This window comes from Hyalella azteca, unplaced genomic scaffold (assembly GCF_000764305.2).
Source record: "Hyalella azteca isolate HAZT.00-mixed unplaced genomic scaffold, Hazt_2.0.2 contig17974, whole genome shotgun sequence".
In the NCBI taxonomy this organism is placed as follows: Eukaryota; Metazoa; Arthropoda; class Malacostraca; order Amphipoda; family Hyalellidae; genus Hyalella; species Hyalella azteca.
The window spans coordinates 51,557-67,492 of record NW_025947733.1 but is presented as its reverse complement, the minus strand read 5'-3'; the positions used below and the strand labels follow the sequence as shown (position 1 = coordinate 67,492).

The window sequence follows — 15,936 nt, the reverse complement described above, 5'->3', positions numbered from 1 at the left end:
ACCTTGTCCCTGGGGGTGACAGCAGGGGACCTACCTTGTCCCTGGGGGTGACAGCAGGGGACCTACCTTGTCCCTGGGGGTGACAGCAGGGGACCTACCTTGTCCCTGGGGGTGACAGCAGGGGACCTACCTTGTCCCTGGGGGTGACAGCAGGAGACCTACCTTATCCCTGGGGGTGACAGCAGGGGACCTACCATGTCCCTGGGGGTGACAGCAGGGGGACCTACCTTGTCCCTGGGGGTGACGGCGGGGGCCTGCACGAGGGGGGAGGCGTCCATGATGGAGGAACGCTGGCCCCCGAGCTTCTTGCAGGGGTGGGGGCGCCTGAAGAGCTGCTTCGGGATCTGGCCAAAGTTGTTGATGAAGCCGATGGTGGCCTTCTGCTTCAGCGGGTCGTCAATACTGCACATACGCCATTAAGTGTTAGAGTAATGGTCATTACCTCATTAATGTGACGTCATTACCCTCACTTCCCTCACCTATAATGTTGCTGCCCTCACTCCTCTCTACTATATATGTCATTACCATCACTCTCCTCACCTATACATGCCATTACCCTCACTCCCCAGTCCCCTCACCTACATATGTAATTACCCTGACCTATATATGTCGACGTTGCCCTCGTAGAAGAGGTGATGGAAGACATTGACGGCCTCAACGGCCTGCTGGCCCTGCTGCTTGACTACTCTCCCTACCGTCACCAATATATCATCACCCTCCCTCCTGTCACCTACATATGTCACAACCCTCCCTCCCCCCACCTATATATGTCGACGTTGCCCTCGTAGAAGAGATGATGGAAGACATTGACGGCCTCAACGGCCTGCTGTCCCTGCTGCTTGCAGCCGAAGATGAGGTCGATCCAGTGGTGCAGGCGCTGGGACACGTGGTCGCTCTCCAGCGCCGCGCGGTGCTGCCGGATGAACTCCCGCGCGTCGCCCTTAGCCCACGGCGGCAGGATCACGTCGTCCAGCTGCACCCCGCTCTGCTTGATGCCTGCACAGGGGTGGGGCAGAGAAGCTTAGTGTCTCTGTGGTGAGGGGAGCGTCAGAGATGCTTAGTGTCTCTGTAGTCGCGCACTATACTTCCTGATAAACAATGATTCATTCAATTGCGCAGGAAAAACATCCTGAGGAACTCACCGAGATCAAACTGATTGGAGTTCTCCAAGAACTCCGGCAAGTAGAAGAACTCAGGAATAAGTTCCTTGATGTCGGCCATGTTGTTGCGGGAGGCCGACAGCCACGCCTCCTTCAGGCTGTGGAACATGCGGTCCGCCAGGTCGAAGTGACCACCCTGAGCGAGTATTATTATTATTATTACCATTTTTATTTCTAAAAGAAGATTATCGTGTCGCTTTGTGGGCAAGTTACAATTTAAGGGAACTAAGAAAAAGTTTATGAGTGCGCACGAAACACGCTGGGACCTTAATGCCAGGCTGAAGTACCCGCCCAGAGCAGCATGGGGCATTAACGATGGCTCTCATCATACCAGTCTATACATCAATGATAGACATTAATATTACTGTATATTATTACATTAGCTACTGTTGCCACAGTCTGGCAGGATTAGTGCGGGTTCCTCACCTGTAGTCTGAGGAAGTGCTGGGTGAATGGCTCCATCCTGACGAGGTAGGACGACACGATCATGGCGGAGGAGTAGTGGGTGCCGTAGTGGTAAGGGGGTGTCTCCCCCGAGGGATCGTCCCACTCCCGGTACCGCTTACGGAACTGCTCCAGACGGTCGGGGGTCTGCGTGGTATGGGGGTGAGGGGTTATCAAGGTGAGGATTTGGGGCTTAATAATGTCATTAAAGGGAGGTCTTGTGTTAGTGGTGAGGTTGAGGAGGTTCATTGTATTGTTGTACAAGGGACTGCGCTTCAGACATGAAGGCTCAACACGAGTCTAGGTAAAATATGAAACCTATTCAAGTCGAATCGCGTCACCAGACGTAGCAGGACGTCATCAACATAATAAAAAATACATCATCGTAAGGTGGGGGCCTCACGTACCTGGGCGCCCATCGGCTTGGTGAGGTCCCTGATGGTGGCGGCGTCACGTACCTGGGCGCCCATGGGCTTGGTGAGGTCCCTGAAGGTGGCGGCGTCACGTACCTGGGCGCCCTTACCTGGGCGCCCATGGGCTTGCTGAGGTCCCTGAAGGTGGCGGGGTCACGTACCTGGGCGCCCATGGGCTTGGTGAGGTCCCTGAAGGTGGCGGGGTTGCTGAAGTCGAGGGAGGAGGACTCGTAGTCAGCCAGGACCCAGGGGAAGATGGGGTACTGCATGAGGTCGTTGTAGGAGCGCCCCGCGAGCGTGTTCAGGTGCATCAGGTACTGGAAGTTGCTGATCTCCCCGCGCTGTACACGGCAGGTATAGAGGCGGGGTCAGGAGCAAGGTTTATCACGGACCAGCTTGGTTAAAGTTCATTCAGGTTCATTTCGTTTCAGGACAAGGTTCAGTCAGGCGCAGGAGCTATCCAGAGTCCAGAAACTTGAAATTGAATTCGTGAATTTGATTCTCAGCTGTTCGCGATGTACCACCCATTAGCCCGCACCCATATTAACGTACCACCCACCTGTAAGCAGCGTACCCCTGTTAACGTACCACCCATCAGCACGTGACGTACCCCGTCAACGTACCCCCGTTAACGTACCACCCATCTGTGCGTGACGTACCACACCCAACGTACCACCCATCAGCACGTGACGTACCCCCGTCAACGTACCACCCATCTGTGCGTGACGTACCACACCCAACATACGCCCCCGTCAACGTACCACCCATCTGTGCATGACGTACCCCCGTCAACGTACCACCCATCTGTACGTGATGTACCACACCCAACGTACTCCCCGTTAACGTACCACCCATCAGCACCCAACGTACCCCCCTAATAACGTACCACCCTATTAGGGTACCACCCATCCCACCCCCGTACCACCCATCTGTGAGTGACGTACGACACCCAACGTACCCCCCGTTAACGTACCACCCATCTGTGCGTGATGTACCCCCCGTTAACGTACCACCCTAATAACGTACCACCCATCTGTGCGTGACGGACGTCTCGCCTATGAGTGAGCTGAAGAGGCCGCCCGTCTGCTCGACGCTCGCTGAGCGCCGCTGCCCCTCCACTGACTGGTGAGCTGAGTCAGCGAGACCCGTGCACACCACCAGCAGCCTGCAGCATGGTGAGGCATTGTGAGGCATGGTGAGACATGTGAGGCATGGTGAGGCACTGTGAGGCAGTGATGAGGTGAGGGTGGTGAGCGGAATTACCTTTATAGACATGGGAGGAGAGGGGGCAACTGAAGAACAAAGGTAAGTGGGGGAGAATCTGATGGAGGGTAACCGGGACAGAGGATCTGAGGGTATTAGGAGCGAGGGTAACTGAGTAGCTGAGGGTAGCTTAGGGACAGGGGTAACTGAGTAGCCGAGGATAACTTAGGGGCAGGGGTAACTGAGTAGCGGAGGTTAACTGAGTAGCTGAGGGTAACTTAGGGGCAGGGGTAACTGAGTAGCTGAGGGTAACTTAAGGGCAGGGGTAACTGAGTAGCTGAGGGTAACTTAAGGACAGTGGTAACTGAGTAGCTGAGGGTAACTTAGGGGCAGGGGTAACTGAGTAGCGGTGGACAACTTAAGGGCAGGGGTAACTGAGGACAGGAGGTAACTACTGGCGGAGGGTAACTTTAGGATGGAGGGTAACGTGGGTAATTAACCTACCTCTGATAGACCTTGTTGCGCTCCTTGGCCTTGGGGAAGGCGAGCAGGAAGTTGCGGCCGTCCGACGAGAAGATCTCGATGGCGATGGGCTGTAGCAGGTACCTGCACTTACAGGGTTCACGTGCTAACTCATTATTAATAATAAAAACAGATACATAATAATAATGCAACTTAACTCATCATTAATAATCAAACATACACAATGAACAATGCAAATAACAGCATAGTAATTAACCTCCAGTCAAATGATGTTAGAATAATGCTTATTACGAGTTAATTTAGCATAAACAACGTTTAAATAACGTTATTTAAACGTCACTTGCCTTGTTGGGAAAGTAAGAAATTGCTCATGGCATATAGTTCATTAAGTTACCAGAGGGCAGGTAACCGGAACAATATGCATTCAGGTAACGAACCGCCAGAAAAAGAGACAAATTTATAATATACACTCAAAAACTATATGCATATACACTAAAGAGACATATATACAATATACACTCAAGACTTATGATTTATACCATATTCATTTCATTTCTCGCTAAGCTCGTGATAGGGGTTTCAAGTTTTTGCACGTAATATAAAGTTTATAATATAATTTTTTCATTCATAGTGCAAAATGTTTAAGTGAAGCCACGGAATGTGTGCATGGGTGTGTATCTAGCAGCGCGGAAGACGAAGAAAGATAAATGCTGGAAAATGAAGACGCATGCAGTGAAAAATACGGGGAATAATGAAGGATAAGATTGAAGTGAGATAAGAATACAGAATAAAGCTGCCACAGAGCGTGGCATCCACGGGACGCGGCGCAGCACCTGCGCTGGAGGGCCTCCCTGATGTCGTCGTAGTGGAGCTTGTAGCAGGCGTGGGGGTCTTGCGCCCCTCCTGCTGGGGTCCAACCCCCGCTTGTTGCAGAGGGGATCACGGGCTCGTGGCTCCCTGCAACATCAACAGTAAAGCCTCAGCACACTTAGCCTTAGCACACTCAGCCTTAGCACACTCAGCCTTAGCACACTCAGCCTTAGCACACTCGTCCTTAGCCTTGGCACCTCACCATACATATTAACAGTTTAACACCTCACCTCACACAACATCAGCACACTCAGCCTTAGCACCTCAGAAGACGTATACTCAGCACCAAGTCTTAGTTGCTTCAAGGAAAATATTATGATCGAAATCTATATAAGCAGCCACTTTTAAACTCACATCCATATTTCCTGATTATATAAACTCAATCCATATAATCAGGAAATTGAATGTTACATTGTCCAAGAAGTGACAATGACATACTTTTTACCCACATCACGAGCATTAATACGCCCTTTAGCTGGGCTCAAGTGAGTCAGGATGACCCACTATTAGAGGCAAAAAAGTGCATCGTTAATTGTACAAAGTCTCACTAATTTCTCGGAGTGTAGTCAAAGCAATAAAGAGACTTAGCAGACGACTATACGTATATAGTCGTCGATAGACCACATCGTCGCCTATATAGGCAGACAGTAAGAAATAAAGGGTCTAAGGAAACATGACAATGTAACAAAGAAACATGACAATGTTATACGTAAACAAAGAAATATAGGAGCTAATAACACACTAAAATAACCCACCAGGGGGCAGAGACTCTATGTCTCGGATCTCCCGAGACTTGAGGAGCGTGAAGCCGTCCACGATGTAGAAGTGCTCCCGCCCGAACAGCAGCAGCGCCTCCGTCGTGTCCAGCCCCTGGATGCGCGCACAGCGGAACATGTGGCTCACCTGGGACGGTAATGAGATGTTAATGAGGTACCGGAGACGGTAATGAGATGTTAATAAGGTACCTGAGACGGTAATGAGATGTTATTAAGGTACCTGAGACGGTAATGAGATGTTAATAAGGTACCTGGGACGGTAATGAGATGTTAATAAGGTACCTGAGACGGTAATGAGATGTTAATAAGGTACCTGAGACGGTAATGAGATGTTACCGAGATACCTGGGACCATGCTATTTGGTAACCTACCGTTACCAAATTAGAATAAGTGATCAAGCTTGATTGAGAATAAGCTTGTTTAGTGAATAATCTTTAAAAATAGACAAACTTGAACGGAGCCTAGGTTTATATGATGATGGAAATGACATGGTTATCACCTTATCATCGTGCTCGAGGAGCCTGATAAGAGACTAGTTATCACCTTATCGTCGTGCTCGAGGAGCCTGATAAGAGACTGGTTATCACCTTATCATCGTGCTCGAAGAGCCTGATAAGGGACTGGTTATCACCTTATCATCGTGCTCGAGGAGCCTGATAAGAGACTGGTTATCACCTTATCGTCGTGCTCGAGGAGCCTGATAAGGGACTGGTTATCACCTTATCGTCGTGCTCGAGGAGCCTGATAAGGGACTGGTTATCACCTTATCATCGTGCTCGAGGAGCCTGATAAGGGACTGGTTATCAGGCGTGTAGACATCATCGGGCTGCTGGGATGACGTGTGCTCGGACAAACCAATCCCCGAGTCGAGCAGCTCGCTGGGGTCGCCATCGTCCTCGTTGGGGATGGACGCGTCCCCAGAGTCGCCCGACACGGGGGGCCTACGGCCCTTCAGCCCCGACACGTCTGGGGGAACAATTGTCCGCTTAATTCAAAGTAAGAAAAACGCAAGCCTTAAAATGGTGCAATGGCGCAAGCCTGATGCAGATTAGTGTGGGTTAGTACAGAGCTGCAGAAGTGTGAGCAGAAGAGTGTTAAGAAGTGTTGGGGGTTGATTTATCCCAAAGTTAATAAGCAGGTCCTGGGCAATTGAAGTACTCGTACGATGGGTTAAGCATGAGGATTTGCCGCCGGTGATGGAAGTGAATGGGGTTGAAAACTGCCGAGCATTTCACTGAATTGGTCGCTCGATTCCTTGTTAGTCAGGGTCTAAGAAAGCCGTGACGGCTGACTGGTATGCTGACGGCTTCACAAATGAAGCTGACATTCACCTCCACAATCCGACAACACTTTCAAGGTGCGTATTCATTTATTGAGACATGATAATAACAACGAAGCAGTGATAGTTGAATAAAGCTCTTATAATTAACGCTAGTACTTTTGATATACAAAGAGACATGTCCACGGGTAACTGGACTGCCATTTCTAGATCAAACGAGTAACCCAGCTAAATCATCATTGGTTTTGTGAGCCATAATACTCAAGACTCCTTCTTTGTCGCAGGTTGATCTCACCCATCTCTGTGACGTCCTTGCCGACGTATGACTCGACGAGGGTGACGGGCTTGGGGGCTGACATGGGGGACTGGGGGCCGGTCTCCTGGTCCCTGCAGGCCAGCCCTAAGGGGCGGCGCTTCCTCATGTATTCCTCACTGTGGAAGCTGCTCGCCATCTTGTACTTGCTCAGCCTCTGCAGGGATGAAGCCAAACAAGTTTGTCTAGAATTTATCAGAGAAAATAATTTCGAGTCATTACATTATATGTTCAGAACGAAACTAAAATATGAACGAGACGAAAGTATGAACGAACTGAAAACATGAACGAAACGAACAAAGATATGAAAATGGAGACCAATGACGGCAAAAGCTATGCCATTCTTACTCCTTGTTCGAGCTCGCTGATGGCTTTGTAGGGCGGGTAGTGGAGGTAGAAGAGCGGGTTAGCGACCATCTTCTTCCTCATCCTACAGGGACCTTCGGTGGCATCCAACATCCACTTGTCCAGGTGGCTGGGGGATAGTGGCCCCCACAACCCCCGCTCTCGGGTCAGCTCACGCTCCTCCTTCTCCCACACGCCCCACCAGTATCTTGATAAGTCCTCTTGTTTCTGTGGACAAACATGACAAACATTATCCAGGCACTATTATGAACCAGTATCTTGATAGGTCCTCTTGTTTCTGTGGACAAACATGACAAACATTATCCAGGCACTATTATGAACCAGTATCTTGATAGGTCCTTGTTTCTGTGGACAAACATGACAAACATTATCCAGGCACTATTATGAACCAGTATCTTGATAGGTCCTCTTGTTTCTGTGGACAAACATGACAAATATTATCCAGGCACTATTATAAACCAGTATCTTGATAGGTCCTCTTGTTTCTGCGGACAAACAGGACAAACATTATCCAGGCACTATTAAGAACCAGTATCTTGATAGGTCCTCTTGTTTCTGTGGGCAAACATAACAAACATTATCCAGGCACTTTTATGAACCAGTATCTTGGTAGGTCCTCTTGTTTCTGTGGACAAACATGACAAACATTATCCAGGCACTATTATGAACCAGTATCTTGGTAGGTCNGTTCTCTCGTGAGACGTCCTTTCGTTAGACGTCCTCTCGTGAGAGTTCTCTTGTGAGAGGTGGTCTCGCGAGAGAAGTTCTCTTGTGAGACGTCCTCTCTCGAGAGAAGTTCTCTTGTGAGACGTCCTCTCGTGAGACGTCCTCTCGGGAGACGTCCTCTCGTGAGAGAAGTTCTCTTGTGAGAGGTGGTCTCGTGAGAGAAGTTCTCTTGTGAGACGTCCTCTCGTGAGACGTCCTCTCGGGAGACGTCCTCTCGTGAGAGAAGTTCTCTTGTGAGAGGTCCTATCGTGAGAGAAGTTCTCTTGTGAGAGGTCATCTCGCGATATGTCCTCCTGTAAGAGGTCCCATCGCATGAGGCCCTCAAGGGGCGTAGGTGGGGTCCCCTTACCTGGATCTGCTGCGAGTGCTGCAGGGCGACGAGCTCCCTGACGAGGGCGACGTGCACGCTCGTCTGACGAAGGACCTCGACGGGGCTGAGGTTGACAAGGGGCTTGCGGGCGACGACGCTGTCGTCACGACGACTTTTGGTGCGCGACGCCAGACGACTCAGGCCCCCCGTCACCTTCTGCAGCTTCTGCAGGAGAGCAATGTTACAAATAATGCGAATCATCCTTTTATATTACTTACGTCAAGCAGCCATAAGGGCTCTTATTAAGAAATAACTGCGGTTCACCTTGCTGACGTTGGTGACAGTGTGGAAGTGCGTGGGCATGTCCCAGGGCATCATGCGTGTAGTGTAGTTCTGCTTCCTCTCGTTCTCGAGGAAGACGAGCCACAGCTTGTTGGCGGTCTCGGTCACCTGCAGCCGTACGCTCTCCAGGTCCGGGGCGCGCGAACTGCTGCCCGACACGCTCAGTGACACCTTGAACACCTGCGGCATACGGCCACACATTAATACGCCTTGAACACCTGCGGCATACGGCAAGAAATTAATAAAATATAACTTGAACACCTGCACCATACGGCGATACATTAATAAAATACTCGTGTTAAACACGTTAAAAAGGGCAGGATATGATTCGCGTTATAAAACTTTAGTAACATGTGGGGCATGTAACAAGTAACATGTCAGCATAGGGCGACACATGGAAAAATATTCGTGTTAAACACGTTAAATAAGGGCACGATATGATTCGCGTTATAAAACTTTAGTAACATGTGGCACGTAACAAGTACCGTAACATGTGAAGCATGTAACAAGTAACATGCAAGGTATGTAACACAACATTAATAACACACAAAGCGTGTAACTAATAATCCCCATCGTTGTCATGATGGGGGTTATCGTCAAGCACTCATAGAGCCCTTTATAAAGGAATAATAAGAATAATACCTGTCTCTTATACACATCTAGATGTGTATAAGAGACAGGTNAGTCCGTGCTGCACTCATGTAAATACGTTAGTAATATTGTCCTAATCGTGCCATACGGTCCGTGACGTGAAGTCCGTGCTGCACTCATGTAAATACGTTAGTAATATTGTCCTAATCGTGCCATACGGTCCGTGACGTGAAGTCCGTGCTGCACTCATGTAAATACGTTAGTAATATTGTCCTAATCGTGCCATACGGTCCGTGACGTGAAGTCCGTGCTGCACTCATGTAAATACGTTAGTAATATTGTCCTAATCGTGCCATACGGTCCGTGACGTGAAGTCCGTGCTGCACTCATGTAAATACGTTAGTAATATTGTCCTAATCGTGCCATACGGTCCGTGACGTGAAGTCCGTGCTGCACTCATGTAAATACGTTAGTAATATTGTCCTAATCGTGCCATACGGTCCGTGACGTGAAGTCCGTGCTGCACTCACGTAAATACGTTAGTAACATTGTCCTAATAGTGACACACTTCCTGCGTGTAGCACTGATACACGAATTTTTACTGGACCAAACTTGGTAAGAATGACAAACGTAAAGGCAAAACTGCATCACATTTGGACGAAATCTCAATAATTTCAGTGAGTGTGAAGGAAGACGTGAAAAAACAGCATGATCACTTCGGTGAATCATTCTGGGCGAATGAAAAAATAGAGACCAGCAATTCAAAGTCTTAAATGGTACATAACTAATAATTCAATCTAAGATAATCAAAATTGAGCGAATAACTGAGACACGGTCACATATCAATAAGGAAGGCTACATTAACGCTAAATAAGAGGCCAAGTGAAGGCAGGTAAAGAAGAAATTGAGGGATGATTTAGGGCATTAGAGGAAGAACAGATTAAGGGCATTATGAAGGCATCAAATAATGGAATATTTATGGTCATTATCTGTCGGCATCATTTAAGGAATGATTGACGAGAGATTGAGGGCATATGAATTATACATTGATTAATGTCATGGTGGTGATGGGCATATTGAGGGCATTGAATTCTACATGAATACATTGATATTGAGGGCATTGAATTATACATGAATACATTGATGTATTGATGATACATGATCATATTATGATATTCTATACNCTGAGGACAGGAGGTAACTGCATGGCGGAGGGTAACTGAGGACAGGAGGTAACTGCATGGCGGAGGGTAACTGAGGACAGGAGGTAACTGCATGGCGGAGGGTAACTGAGGACAGGAGGTAACTGCATGGCGGAGGGTAACTGAGGACAGGAGGTAACTGCATGGCGGAGGGTAACTGAGGACAGGAGGTAACTGCATGGCGGAGGGTAACTGAGGACAGGAGGTAACTGCATGGCGGAGGGTAACTGAGGACAGGAGGTAACTGCATGGCGGAGGGTAACTGAGGACAGGAGGTAACTGCATGGCGGAGGGTAACTGAGGACAGGAGGTAACTGCATGGCGGAGGGTAACTGAGGACAGGAGGTAACTGCATGGCGGAGGGTAACTGAGGACAGGAAGTAACTAGACAGCGGAGGGTAACTTAGAGGCAGGGGTAACTGAGGCCAGGAGGTAACTGCTTGACAGAGGGTAACATAGGTAATCAACAGACCTCTGATAGACCTTGTTGCGCTCCTTGGCCTTGGGGAAGGCGAGCAGGAAGTTGCGGCCGTCCGACGAGAAGATCTCGATGGCGATGGGCTGCAGCAGGTACCTGCTCGTACAGGGTTCAGGTGTCAACTCATCATTATTAATGAAGCAGATACATAATAATAATCGAAATTAACTCATCATTAATAATCAGACAGATACATAATAATAATGCAAATTAACTCATCATTAATAATCAGACAGATACATAATAATAATGCAAATTAACTCATCATTAATAATCAAAGATAGACAATGAACAATGCAAATAACAGCATAGTAATTAACCTCCAGTCAAATGATGTTAGAATAATGCTTATTACGAGTTAATTTAGTATAAATAACGTATAAATAACGTTATTTAAAGGTCACTTGCCATGTAGGTAAAGTAAGAAATTGCTGATGTCATATAGTTCATCAAGTTACCAGAGGGCAGGTAACCGGAACAATATGCATTCAGGTAACGAACCGCAGAAAAAGAGACAAATTTAAAATATACACTCAAAAACTATATGAATATACACTAAAGAGACATACATGTATATACAATATACACTCAAGACTGTTACGATTTATACCATAGTTATTTCATTTCCTGTTAAGCTCGTGATAGGGTTTCAAGTTTTCGCACGTAATATAAAGTTTATAATACAATTTTTTCATTCATTGTGCAAAATGTTTAAGTGAAGCCACGGAATGTGTGCATGGGTGTGTATCTAACAGCGCGAAGATGAAGGAAGATAAATGCTGGAAAAATATAACTCAGTACTCACAGCAGTGAGTGACAGAGAGCGCATTTTCTCGTCGACGAAAACGTGAAGTCACGGACGGACAGACAGACGGACATGGCGAGCACAATAGTGCATTTTTTTCCATAAATGAGAAAATGCTGGGAAAATGGAGACGCATGCAGTGAAAAATACGGTGGCAACATCAATGAATTAATACACACTATGAATACACCTATTCAGGAGCTACACACTGAATAGCGTGGGGAATATTGATGAATAGGGCGTATAATGTGCTGAATAGGGGCGTATAATGTGCTGAATGGGGCGTATAATGTGCTGAATATGGCGTATAGGGCGTATAATGTGCTGAATAGGGCGTATATCGCTGAGTATGGCAGAGAATGTGCTGAATAGATGAAGCTACTGATGGGGACCTTGCCAGAGTGGGGCCGGGTGAGAGGGCGGAGCACCTTGTCAGAGTGGGGTTGAAAAGTGAGTCATGAGCCGCACTCTTCGGGGGGCGCCTGGGGGGCGAAAAGTGAGTCATGAGCCGCACTTTTCGGGGGGCGCCTGGGGGGCGAAAAGTGAGTCATGGGCCGCACTCATCGGGGGGCGCCTGGGGGTGGAATGTGGCCCAAGAAGAGAGCAGGAGGGAAAAGAAGGATTGAAGGAAATTAAATGAAATCAAAATTCAGATGAAGAATATCTGCTTGAAGCAGAAAGAAAAAACGATAAATCAAGAGAAAAGGATCAATATGTCAAAACATTGTTAGAACTGAATAAAATATAGGGTAAATACAAGTCAGGGAGGCTTTCCATCAGTCAAAAATATGGCAGCTCTAACACAATATATCTTGGCAGGCTCTCGAAAAATCCTTGCTGAATATGCGGCTTGATTTAAGCAGGACTTTAATAACAAATTTCTGCACTCAGTGACAGGAAAAAAAAAGTTTGTTCAACTCTCGAGAAAATCCTTGCTACGGTTTGGTTTAAGCAGGACAAATTTCTGCGCTCAGTGACAGGAAAAAAACTATTTTTTTTCCAAGTTGCTTACATCGAGAATGAAGTCAATGACGTGTGGGGGTTTATTGGGGGGCGGCATGAGGAGAGAGTCGAGCACAAGGCGTTCGAGGAGCGCCACCACGTCCCTCCTGGCAGGGTGTTGCGTGAGGGACTTACAGCCTCGCCCGGGGCACACCACCTCCATGTCGCTCAGCAGGTTGCCTCTCTGCGGCAACATCAATGAATTAATACACACTATGAATACACCTATTCGGGAGCTACACACTGAATAGCGTGGGCAATGTTGATGAAGTAATGTATAATGTGCTGAATATAGCGCATAATGTGCTGAATATGGAGTATAATGTGCTGAATAGGGCGTATAATGTAATGAATAGGGGGAAAGAATGTGCTGAATAGGGTGTATAATGTGCTGAATAGGGTGTATAATGTGCTGAATAGGGCGTATAGGGCATATAATGTGTTGAATAGGGCGCATAATGTGCTTAATATGGCAGAGAATGTGCTGAATAGATGAAGCTACTGATGGGGACCTTGTCAGAGTGGGNTGTTGTACAGCACCTGTCTCTTATACACATAGCCTTGTCAGAGTGGGGCAGGGTGAGGGGGCGGAGCACCTTGTCAGAGTGGGGCAGGGTGAGGGGGCGGAGCACCTTGTCAGAGTGGGGCGTGGTGAGGGGGCGGAGCACCTTGTCAGAGTGGGGCGTGGTGAGGAGGTCGCCGTTGTTGGCAGGGAAGAGGGTGAGGGCGAGGGCGGTGACCACGTCGCAGGTCAGCAGCGCCGGCGCCAGGTCTTCGTTGTGCAGGTGCAGGAACTGAACCAACTCCAGCAGCGTGCGGGAACACGCGTCCAGCCACGGGGGCCCCACGAACCTGCGGGGCAAGGGGTATGAATAATCTCATGGATATGGGTAGTGAAAGATCACCTTAGTACAGACTAACCCCGGGGAGATGGCGGGGAGACTCACCCGGAGAGATGATAGTGCAGATCATGGCCAGTAAGGTGATGAAGGCCATCACTCACCCCGGGGAGATGATGGTGCGGATCATGGCCAGTAAGGTGATGAAGGCCTCAGGGCACAGCGATGCCCTGCCGCTGACGTTGCCTATCGGGGGCGACGCGCCTGTCACGGGGCTCCCGAACACGTACGACCAGATGCTGCTCAGCTCCAGCTGCGCACGCAGGAAGACGTTTAGTATTAAGAAATTATTTTAAATACTTCAAAGATTTCACCACGCACCAAGACGTTTAATGTAAAGAAATTATTTTAAATACTTCAAAGATTAGTGGGTAATGATCGTTATATCATTACCCACATTTGGTTTATAACTATCAAAAAACCAAATTATAAACCGTTTATCATTTGGATCACTTCACTTGATACAATTACCTACTAATTAATATTCTTCAATTTGATAATTTCCTAGTTTGCAACTTAATTAATCATTAGAGAATGACTAATGATTCAATGGTCAGCTAATGACAGTTAAATACTGAAGACCTTGGCGGGCGTAGGTGCGGTCTTGACAGGCTGACCGAGCATGAGTGCCAGCAGCAGGTAGTACGCCTGTGGCACCGCCACGTGGCTAGTCATGTGGCTCGTCAGGGTCTGGAAGCCCGCCACATGGCATACCTCATCACGCAGCTCGCCACATGCCACGCCACGGCCACCCACCGAGAAGCCTGGGCAAACCACAGTCACTTCTGTTAATAGCACACGCTCGCAAGATGCTCACCATATCATGGTTAACGCTAGACTGCTTTCCCCAACTGCATTGCCGCCAACTTGCATCACGTTACAGCCAGCCCACGCCACGTAGGCTACCGGCGTTCCCCGAACCAATCAGAGCGCAGCACGTACAAAGCCATCTCACGACCAAACAAGCGTGACGTCACAACCATTCGGCAACACCAGCGCAGACCAATCAGATATTAACACAAAATATTTGAAAAAGCATGAGTGAAAATAACAAAACTCATAGTTCTTCTGGCACACCAATGAATGTATTGCTGGTCACAATTGAAATAAGAGCTAGGCTTGAATAAAATCTTCTAGAATATGTTGAAAATACCATAGTTTGTGCTAACTTGATCACAAACTAAGAAAACATTTGGCAAATGCAAGGTCATTGAACAATGAACAGAATAAGTTGTACATCCATCCATTTGTGGATTTTTGAGAGGCTCAGTAACTACAAAAGCACTGGCAATCTTCTCAACAGCTGCTGCTGCAACAAAAAGTGATGCTGCCATGCTTCTTGCACGAATTTGGATCTCCGTTTGCACACTCAACACTTCATGAGCCGTGGTATGATNTTGTACTCTGCTTCCTTGGCTTGTCGAGTTCGTGAATCACACACTGTAATGAGAGTCTCTGCCTCCTCTGGCACCGTACGCCATTTTTCAACTTGTCGGCACAAGTCGACCCAATCCACCTCACCATTATCACGTCTGATGTTGTAGCAGCTGTCATATATTCCACCTGCCTTACCAGCTCGACTAAGAACAGTCGCGGAAAATTTATCCCCTCCGTGCTTTGGCCAACATTCAATTTTCTGGCCAATTTTTGGCTTGCAAGCACTGCTACGAGTAGGAGTAATGTAGCCATCAATGACTTCCTTTCGTTGAGCTGGCTGCTGTTGTGCAATATCATCGTCGTCCGAATCACAGTCCACTGTAGCAGTATCACTGTGAGTGCGTTCCTGGCATGCTTCAGGAGCCGATTGTGCAGCTCTGATATCAGCTGGCAAGGTTGCAGTGTTGGCAGGTTCCGTGTACTGAAGTCTGCAGGTGTGTACTCTCACGTAAGATCCACCATGCTTCACCAATACTTGTTTACCATCTTTTCCGATGACAACGCCAGGCCCGTGCCATCTATCACTGTCTCGACGCTTGAAATACACACTATCTCCGTTAACCAGATCATCCACGTCCAATGTTTGTACTTGATGCAGCAATGCCCTCCTTAACTTTTCGCTGGACTCGTTCTTCAAGAAGTCCACCCGAGCGGCGTGCATGGCATTTAGATTATCGGCAACTATTTTGTATGGTGTCCGGTTTTCAAGAGAAGGGAGCCTTCTGTCATACATGCTGGGAAAAGAAGGGTTCGTTCCAAAAACCAGCTGGTTTGGCTAGAGATGCGACGTAAAAAAACACTCATGTTTTTTTTAATAAAAGACAATTTTTTTTAATA

At 47.9% G+C, this 15,936-nt stretch overlaps 2 protein-coding genes across 4 annotated transcripts in view; both read right to left on the bottom strand.

Annotated features, from left to right (window-relative positions):
* The window catches only part of LOC108666593 (WD repeat and FYVE domain-containing protein 3), a 20,749-nt gene extending 11,971 nt beyond the window's left edge, over positions 1-8,778 (bottom strand). Inside the window, exons 1-15 of one of the 3 annotated variants that reach the window (XM_047885457.1) lie at positions 8,668-8,778; positions 8,383-8,568; positions 7,290-7,514; positions 6,924-7,098; positions 6,113-6,315; positions 5,329-5,476; positions 4,537-4,660; positions 3,725-3,826; positions 3,044-3,182; positions 2,179-2,358; positions 1,587-1,751; positions 1,143-1,296; positions 844-996; positions 601-682; positions 228-402 (exon numbers count right to left, since the gene is read on the bottom strand). In XM_047885457.1, coding sequence (XP_047741413.1) covers positions 228-402; positions 601-682; positions 844-996; positions 1,143-1,296; positions 1,587-1,751; positions 2,179-2,358; positions 3,044-3,182; positions 3,725-3,826; positions 4,537-4,660; positions 5,329-5,476; positions 6,113-6,315; positions 6,924-7,098; positions 7,290-7,514; positions 8,383-8,568; positions 8,668-8,721 — 2,265 coding nt within the window. In that variant the 5' untranslated portion in view covers positions 8,722-8,778. Of the gene's footprint in view, positions 1-227; positions 403-600; positions 683-761; positions 997-1,142; positions 1,297-1,586; positions 1,752-2,178; positions 2,359-3,043; positions 3,183-3,724; positions 3,827-4,536; positions 4,661-5,328; positions 5,477-5,848; positions 5,872-6,112; positions 6,316-6,923; positions 7,099-7,289; positions 7,515-8,382; positions 8,569-8,667 lie in introns of those variants that run through there. The other 2 variants (XM_047885458.1, XM_047885460.1) reach the window with 2 other exon arrangements.
* Positions 8,779-12,216: 3,438 nt separating this feature from the next.
* On the bottom strand, positions 12,217-14,996 carry LOC108666592 (WD repeat and FYVE domain-containing protein 3). Its single transcript, XM_018153498.1, has 6 exons — positions 14,900-14,996; positions 14,245-14,426; positions 13,767-13,915; positions 13,432-13,615; positions 12,774-12,947; positions 12,217-12,243 (listed from the first exon to the last, which is right to left on the bottom strand). The coding sequence occupies exons 1-6, from the start codon at positions 14,994-14,996 to the stop codon at positions 12,217-12,219; spliced, it is 813 nt and encodes a 270-aa protein (XP_018008987.1).
* Between the last annotated feature and the right edge of the window lie 940 nt (positions 14,997-15,936).